Source organism: Ostrinia nubilalis, chromosome 13 (genome assembly GCF_963855985.1).
Source record: "Ostrinia nubilalis chromosome 13, ilOstNubi1.1, whole genome shotgun sequence".
Taxonomy (NCBI): Eukaryota; Metazoa; Arthropoda; class Insecta; order Lepidoptera; family Crambidae; genus Ostrinia; species Ostrinia nubilalis.
The window spans coordinates 14,537,447-14,546,739 of NC_087100.1; the positions used below are offsets into that span (position 1 = coordinate 14,537,447).

Below are 9,293 nucleotides of genomic sequence, written 5' to 3' on the forward strand. Positions count from 1 at the left end.
TACTAAATTCTTTTGTTACTGACAAGCCAGTTATTGAAGTTTTAACTCAAATTAAATGCTGCATTCTATAATATTTGCATATGTTAATGTATTTAATTATCATATTGTGCAATAGGTGCGTGCGTGCATGTATCTTAATTAGTTAGTTGTCCTATCCATCAATCCATCCACATTAAAAGTATTAACCTTTCACGCTTGTTGACGTCGGGTTAAGGTTTTGTGATTTACCGATAGATGTCACCGCGCGCTACATGACAGGTAGTTCACGTAATTTGGCCAATAGATGGCACCTATTAGATTAAGGCAAAATATTAGCGCGCGGTGTCCAGATTTTTTGCCCGCCCTTTATATATAACCGAGGAAAGAATAAATTTGAATTCAGTTGACCTCAAGACGGTGTTTGATTCACTAGTTAGTAGTACCCCTAGTCAGTGTAGGAGTGAGTGATAGGAGTGATAACGGCTAGGAGTGCTCAGGGTGAGGGAATTCCACCCTCTCACTACGGGAGGGTTAAACATGGTCCTTCGAGCCGGATGCTAGTGAGGAAGTACTAGCGTCCGAAGGAGTGGACTCCTCCTCCACGAGCAGTGGACTGCTGCTGTGGGGCACCCCAGAGGTCCGCAGGAGGACTTCAGACGGCGCTGAGCGTAGCCAGCGTACGTCAGGATCGGTGCCATCGGAGGACGGAGGAGGGTCCTCGGGCAGCCCTCAGAGGCTGCAACGGGAGTACCCCACGTTCAACTCAGAGGCCCAGAAGAGGACCTCAGACGGCGCTTGGCTTGCTGCTCGGCGCGCGTCAGGATCCAGTAACGTGGGAGGACAGAGGGGAGTTCTGCAGCCCTACCACAGAGGCTGCAGCTGGAGGAGGAAGACGGTCACATCAGAGGTCGGGAGGACCTCAGACAGCGCAACAAGTCGGCGCGTCAGGTTTGGTGACCAGAGGACGGAGGAACGCCCTCAGAGCAGCCCTCCTGCCAGAGGGAGAAGGAGGTTCGTCATCTCTACGTAGCGATTCGGCATAATTCGTGTGAAGTTGTCACTGTAAGTAAAATTTTAATTGTCAGTGTGTGTCAAGTAGTGTCAAGTGTCAGTGCGTTTCGAATTTATTTTGACAAGCGATTTACTTTTTTAAAGACTTTATTTTTAAATTTAGATTTATTTTGTTTATTGCTTATTGTTTTTTAAATTTCGTAAAATGGCGAAACGCAGGGAATTCAAAACTGAAATAGAAAACGTAATGCGCTTTCAGTATGACATTTATAAACGTCTTGAGAAAAATAAAGTAAATTTCAATAAATTATCAGCAAATCAAATTTCAAAGGAATACATAGAAAATATAATAGAGTTGGTTGAACAGTTATGGGTAGACTTCGCATCAGGCCACCGGGAATTAATGCGTGGTGCAGGGTCTGATGAATTAACTGATTCCTCTTATGTGAAAGATGATTTATATGATAAAATGGAAGAAATGTATACCTGGTATAAATGTGAGTTAAAAACCAGTTTACTGAAATTTACTTCGCATTTGAATCCCTGCTGTTCCCAAGATGGTGCTTCTCAAGTTGTTTCGAAACCGAGTCATCTTAATTTGCCCAAAATTGTAATACCGTTATTTACAGGCAAATATTCGGAATGGCCAACATTTTTTGATTTGTTTACTTCATTGGTGCATCATAATGATGACTTAACAAAGGTTCAAAAGTTCCATTACTTAAAAAGTTATCTCAAAGGCGAAGCGGAACAGCTTGTGAAGCACATTTCGATCGCAGAATGTAACTATGACAGATGTTGGGAATTACTGGAGGAGCGTTACAATAATAAGAAGTACATATGCCAACAAACGTTGATTAGATTTTTCAATCAGAAAACCATGGTTAATGAGTCCGCACCCATACTGAAAGAACTGATTGACACCACGAATGATTGTATGTCCACTTTACTGAACATTGGTGTCAACGTGGGGAGCTGGGACGTGATTGTTGTACATATTTTGAGTCAGAAATTGGACACAGAAACCAAACGTAGTTGGGAGTTTTACGTGAATAGTCATAGCTCGGCGGATCAGCTACCAACATATTCAATGTTTCAGGAGTTTTTGACAAGTAGATACCGCGCAATCGAATTTTTGGTTTCTGGATCCAACACACCTAGGAAAAACGTGACTCAAAATTCAAATAAGTTGAAAGCCCTCCATGTAAATAACCATAGTTGTGTTTTATGTAAGGAAGCACACACACTTGCATTTTGCCCGTGTTTTGCGAAAGAAACAGTTGACAGACGTAGAGATTTCGTGCAGGACAATAATATTTGTTTCAATTGCTTAGGTAGAAGTCACCCAGCTAAGTATTGTCGTATCAAAACAAGGTGTCAGATCTGCAAAAGGAAGCACCACTCACTGCTTCATTCTAATGGGAAATTTATTTCAGAAGCCAGTGAGGATAAGGAACAAGGGTCTTCGGCAGTAGTCAGTTGTACGCTTACTGAAGAATCAGGAGGTGCAGAAGGAATTATTACTTCGTGTTTTTCGGCGGATAAAACGGGAAAACAGGTACTATTAGCTACAGCTGTGGTAAATATTGAAGCTAATAACGGAACACGGAGAACGGTACGCGCTTTGCTCGATCAAGGATCGCAGGCGTCATTTGTGACCGAAGCGACGATACAAGGTTTGGGTTTAAAGAAGACAAAGACGAAAAACGTTGTATCAGGTCTGGGAGGAGATAAAAAGGTCATCATCAACTCGACGGTTAACATCAACTTGCAGTCATGGGTCAATCCTGAAATCAAGTTCAAGGTCAAGGCGTACGTGTTAAGAAAGATCACAGCTTGTCTTCCCGCGAAAAAGGTTAGTGACCTGGAAGGTTTGGATTTAACGGGAATTACCTTGGCTGATCCTGAGTACCACACGCCCAATAAAGTGGATCTTTTGCTAGGTGCAGATGTGTACGGGCAGATTCTGCAAGAAGGATTAAGGAAAGGTATCCAGGGTGGAGTGATTGCACAATCTACAGCTTTAGGCTGGATCATTTCGGGCACGGTTATGGATTCACAGCAGAAGCCAAAGAGTATAGTAGTAATGCATTCACTGATCGATGAAAATGATCTCCTTAAGAAGTTCTGGGAACTGGAAGCGGAACCTGAAATAAAAAGAGAAAAAATGTTTACAGAGGAAGAAAAAAGATGTGAGGAGATATTCACAAAGACAACTTCAAGAGACGAGGAAGGGAGATATGTAGTTCGACTTCCCTTGAAGAATGATCCTCATTGTGTAGACAACTCCAGGGAGATATCTGAAAGGAGATTTCTTTCGTTGGAACGGAAATTCATGAAGAATGAAGCCTTGAGAGAGAAGTACTCTGAAGTGATGCAAGAATACATAGATCTGAATCACATGGAACTTGTACCTGATGATCAAGTTGACAATCCATTGGCGATATACTTACCCCATCACGCAGTCATACGAGAAGACAGGGAAACGACGAAGGTACGGGTAGTGTACGATGCCTCCTGTAAGGGTAAGAATAATATGTCTCTAAATGATAACCTTCTAGTGGGACCTACCTTACAGTCAGAGCTACGGCACTTGGTGATGCGATGGCGTACGTACCCCGTTTGTCTCACGTCTGACATAGCCAAAATGTATCGGCAAGTGAAGATCTCGGAATCAGATGTGGATTTTCAAAGGATTCTCTGGAGAGATAACCCTGAAACTAAGATAAAGCACTATAGAATGCTAAGAGTGACGTTTGGAACTGCAGCTGCGCCATACTTGGCTGTCAAGACATTGCAACAAGTGGCTATTGATGAGGGTGGGAGTTATCCTATGGCAGCGGAGAGAGTATTAAGAGATTTTTACATGGATGACCTATTGACGGGATGTCAAACTAAAGAAGAAGGATTCCAGATATTTAAAGAAATGAATGAATTGCTGGAAAAAGGAGGATTCGAGTTAATGAAATGGACAAGTAACTGCGATGAGTTAATAGAAGAGATGAAAAGAGAAACAGGGATGAAAGAGGTTCAAGAGGGATTGAAGATTAAGTCAGATGAAACAATGAAGATAGTTGGACTTACCTAGGACCGCAGTGAAGATTCATTCCGTTACGCTGTCAAACTCCCGACGCTGGAACAACCTGTAACTAAAAGGAAAATGATTAGTGATATATCACGATTTTATGATCCATTGGGCTGGGTAGGACCCAGCATCATAAAGTCAAAAATACTAATTCAGATGCTATGGTTAGCAGAAATTGAATGGGATGAAGCTGTACCGACAAATATATTGGATGAGTGGTTTATTTACCGGGAGGAGCTCAAACTGTTGGAGTCAATTAACATACCAAGATGGGAATTTTGTTTTGACTCCTGGTCATTTCCTTGTGGGAGAGACTATTGTCAAGGCTCCTGATAAGAGTCACGAGTCTCATAATGTTAGTTTTTTAAGGCGGTGGCAGTATACTCAGAGAATGCTGCAAGAATTTTGGAAGGTATGGTCTCGTGAGTACTTAACAAAGTTTTATAATCGGTACAGGTGGTCATCACAGCAGCCTCAGCCACAGGTGGGCGATGTCGGGTTGGTGAAGGAGGACGGATTACCTCCCTGCCGCTAGCTATATGGTAGAGTTCGTGCTGTCCATCCGGAACAGGACAATTTAGTTAGGGTAATAACGCTTAAAACAAAAAATGGGACAATTAAGCGCCAAATATCTAAGTTGTGTCTGCTTCCAATAGAGACTGATATGTAAATAGGTATAGGATAAATACTCTAAGGTAGTTGAATAGTTTGATTTTTAAGTTAGCAGTTATCGGGTAGATACATTGTTTGTTTTGTTAGTTAAGGAAGGACAAATTGCATATTTGTCCTTGGTGGGCGATTATGTTGACGTCGGGTTAAGGTTTTGTGATTTACCGATAGATGTCACCGCGCGCTACATGACAGGTAGTTCACGTAATTTGGCCAATAGATGGCACCTATTAGATTAAGGCAAAATATTAGCGCGCGGTGTCCAGATTTTTTGCCCGCCCTTTATATATAACCGAGGAAAGAATAAATTTGAATTCAGTTGACCTCAAGACGGTGTTTGATTCACTAGTTAGTAGTACCCCTAGTCAGTGTAGGAGTGAGTGATAGGAGTGATAACGGCTAGGAGTGCTCAGGGTGAGGGAATTCCACCCTCTCACTACGGGAGGGTTAAACAACGCTTAAACAACCAAATCGATTTAAATTGAATTTTAAAGAGATAGTTTCACACATAGGGAAAAAAACATCAGATATAATATTTTTCCAGGTGTTTGAGAGGGGACACTGTGACAAGCCAAAATTCACGCGTTTGAAGCCGTGGGCAAGGACTAAAGATTCTATTTTGTTCTCTCTAAAAGAATGGGCATTGTGTTCATATTTCTACTGTGATACTGCAGTGGTATTATATGTTGCAGCAAGGATTTGAGGATTTATCTCTTTCGTAGACTAAAACAACGGCAGACATTATTCTCCATTGCGCTTGGAGCTATACTAATCTTATTAAGAAGTTTATGTAGCTATTTTTTAAATTTTAAGGAAAGTGTTCCAACTATTTACGTAATACCAAGCCCTAAGATAAATAGAGCCTTGTTTGATGCAAATAATTACACTTAATTACATGATTATAGAGGTACCTACATAAGAGTAAACCATAGCACATAACTTTGACAAGATAAAAGTATTTAAAAGTCATAATATCTAACTTTTAGGAAATTACGCTTTTAAGAATCGCTTTTAATAAATGTCCACTGCCAGTTTTAATGTGAAATAACATAAATAGTCTTACTTAAGATGAAGTCAATGTTCTTGTACATGAAGATTTGCAATCCAAGCATCTTGTGGTTTCAGCGTATCAACACAGAATAATAATAAGTAGGTACTATCACGTTTTATGCGACGTCACGCGCGCACTGACATAGTAAATGTCATAGGGGAGCGAACGTGTATCGTAAGGTTGTGCTCACACTGTGCGTGTAGTCAGTAGCTGACTGTCAGTAAGAACACTGTGAGGTTTTGACACTAAAGGTACAAGTCCAAGATGGACTGCAGACCGCAAACTGCAAGCCACCACGGTTTCTTTGAATTTTTCTTTTTCACTGCGGTCAACCGCAGCCGCAGTGTCGCCTGCGGTTGCAGCCTTGGACTTGAACCTTTAACGGAAGCAGAGAACTGTAATCAAATAATAATATACGGTAATTTCCTGTCTTCATGTCTTTCCCGAAGACTATATCCCGGGCCTTTTCAAAGCGATAGTGAATAGGCACTTACAGGGCAGATATATATCCTCTTACTATCCTAGACTGCATCCCACATAACACCAGGTGCGATTGTAGTCAAATACCTGCCTTGTTACGCATAAAAAATAATAATTAAAAAATAATCCTGTGTAATGATAAATAGTAGCTACTGTAGTTCGATAGTTTTTTACTTATATTTTGTACTTAAACCACTGAGCTGACTTAGATGAAGTCTTTCTGTGTTAAATATCTCAAACATGATTAAAATATTGAAAAAGTCGAGATTTTCGAAAAAAAAAAATAGCCACGCATCTCATAGTTCAATCATCATTCAATCAAATTCAAGCGAATAGTCAAGGAATTAGATTAGATCGTAGTTGACTTTTTCATATAACCAAATTTAGGCTGGATTGCACCATCTGACTTAAACTTCAACTAACGTCAAAAATCTGTCAAAATCCACACAAAAGGCACCGGTTAACGTTATAGTTACCATTAAAGTAGGTGGTGCAACTCAGCCTTAAAACTATAGATTGTGTCGAACGTAGTTTAGTGTTTTCCATAAATATTCAAATATCCCCGAACGGATAAAGAACTCAAACTGGTATCGTTGGATCTCTGCAATCAATTTTATTTTGCACTGCGGCGCTACGTGCTTCGGTCGTTGATTGGCTTGAAACTTAGACAATGCAGTGGATTGTTAGTGAATTGAATGGAAAACGTGAATGCGCTGAAAAATAATATGAAAGTTTTGTTGGTGGTAGGGCTTGTTCCAAGTCCGCCTGGCTAGCTACCACCATCTTACCTAAGTCTGTCGCCATAACAGCAATGTTAACAGCATTCTTGTGTTCCGGCAGTTACAGGTAAGATAGCTAGTTCCTCTGTGGTTGATTACGGGTGAAGCTTGCTTCCACCTTCGGCCTAATCATCACTTACCATCAGGTGAGATACAGACAAAGAGCTTCCTCGTTGTGGATAAAAAAAATAAGAATAGTGCAACTATACAACACAATTTCATAAATCGCACCTTTAAATTTAAACCGTTACTAAACGAAATTATGAAATTTTGCAGGAGAGCCAAAATAAGAAAAAAGTCAATGTTTTTTTTCAATACAGTCAAAGGAAATAGTATTTTAAGGCTTCTTAATGAGTTATATGATAGATATGTGCTAACGCTATGTTATGTGATTTACAAAAATAAAATATTTTATGTATAGTATTATTTATTTTGATTTATATAATTATAGTAACACTTTACCATTTACTATTTTTTCATTTTTAAATAAATTACTATTCAAATTGCAGTCCAAATAATGTTACTATATTGAAAACTATTTAAATTTCAATGATAATGGTGATATTATTATACATTTAAATTTTATATCATAGAGTAGGTATTTGTGATAATGTTACAATATTAAAAAAATAACAAACATTCGAAATCAACAATATTTTATTACAAATTAAAGATATCCATACAAGCATTTAGCCTAGTTATTTATTAATCAGTCTTAAGACATTTTGTACCTTTAAATCGTAGGAAGTATAACTGATAACGAATAAGAAAAAAACACACCTAGCAATTATAAAAAATACATAAAAAATATATTAAACTCAAGTAACAATCTCAGCATTATTTCCCTACCCTCGAAAGGTTGTTCACATACCTACCTTAAATCACTTAATAATAAAAATAATGAACAATATTTTGTGGCCACTGCAGCACTGCTCAGAATGGATGTAAGGTTGAGTCTCGTGGTACTAAAGAGCTCCTCCTCATAGACATAACCATTAGCCAACAAGTTCGGCGGAGCAGGAAAGCTCTCTCTGCTGCCTGTAAGAAGGCCTATGGTTCGGTGCCCTAATCATGGCGGGAGAGCATCTTAGAGTTGTATAAGGTAGATGCAATGAGATCCTTTTTACGCTCATGCTCATGTATGGGGCAGTGGACTATAGTCCTTCGGCAGCCAGGTGGTGGTGAGAGGTCTCCTGATCCATTGAACTTCATAAGGATTGAGCGAGGCATTTCCAGGGTGACAGTTTGAGTCCCTTGTGGTTCTGCCTAGCACTGAATCCTCTTCGCACTCTGTTAAAGGATTCAGGGCTTAGTTATCAGCTACGAAGAGGGGGTGAGGTCATTAGTCACCTGCTCTACATGGATGATCTCAAGTTGTTCGCAACAAAACGACAAGACCTGGTGAAGTTGCTAAAAACCACACAGGTATTTAGCAACGCCATCAGGATGGAGTTTGGTGTAGACAAGTGTGCGGTCTTACATTTAGACCGGGAAAAGTTGTGAATTCTCCGAATTTACAACTTTCTGAGACAATGACACTCAAATCTCTGTCCGAAACTGAGACCTGTAAGTATCTTGGTATGTCAGAATCGTTAGGTATATCGGTAGAAGACATAAAAAAATCGGTGAAAGAACGCTTTTGTAGCCGACTGACAAAAGTTCTTAATAGCCTTTTGTCTGGCAGCAACAAAGCAAGAGCTTTCAACGGTTGGGTGATGCCTCTACTAATATACTCCTTCGGCATACTAAGATGGACTCTGACTGAGCTTAACGCCCTGGATAGGAAGGTATGTCAGCAGCTCACACAACATCGCATGTTACATCCGCGCTCATCTGTAATGAGACTGTATATTCCACGGAAGTGGGGAGGTCGAGGCTTTTTAAATGCCAAGAACCTCCACAACCGTGAAGTGTGCAGTCTCAGGGATTATTTCCTTACCAATGAGTGCGGAATGCATCGTGATTCGTGATGTTGCGGCAGTTGACAAAAGCCTCACGCCGCTCTCCTTCGCGAACGAGAACTGGCGCAAGCTGCGGATCGGAATGACGTATCGGATTTGCATCTTGTGTAAAATTATAGTTAAAATTATATTAAGTTCGTCCATAGATGTTTGCTTGGGTTCTTCGAAACATGAGGAATCTTTTTCAGCGTCCACAGCTTCCATAATGCGAGACAAACGTGGGTTCCGGAAATACGACATCACCTGGAGCAAATAAATGCTTTTAATCTATATTTTAT

General features: G+C 40.1%; 1 protein-coding gene across 1 annotated transcript; it reads left to right on the plus strand.

Moving 5' to 3' along the window:
• Positions 1-1,870: 1,870 nt before the first annotated feature.
• LOC135077346 (uncharacterized) lies at positions 1,871-4,078 on the plus strand. The gene has a single exon (XM_063971871.1). It carries the CDS (start codon positions 1,871-1,873, stop codon positions 4,076-4,078), a length of 2,208 nt encoding a protein of 735 aa, XP_063827941.1.
• Positions 4,079-9,293: the final 5,215 nt, after the last annotated feature.

Bases quoted from the DNA above. Each gene is read 5' to 3' on its own strand.
- LOC135077346 (XM_063971871.1), top strand. From the start codon at position 1,871: ATGGTTAATGAGTCCGCACCCATACTGAAAGAACTGATTGACACCACG.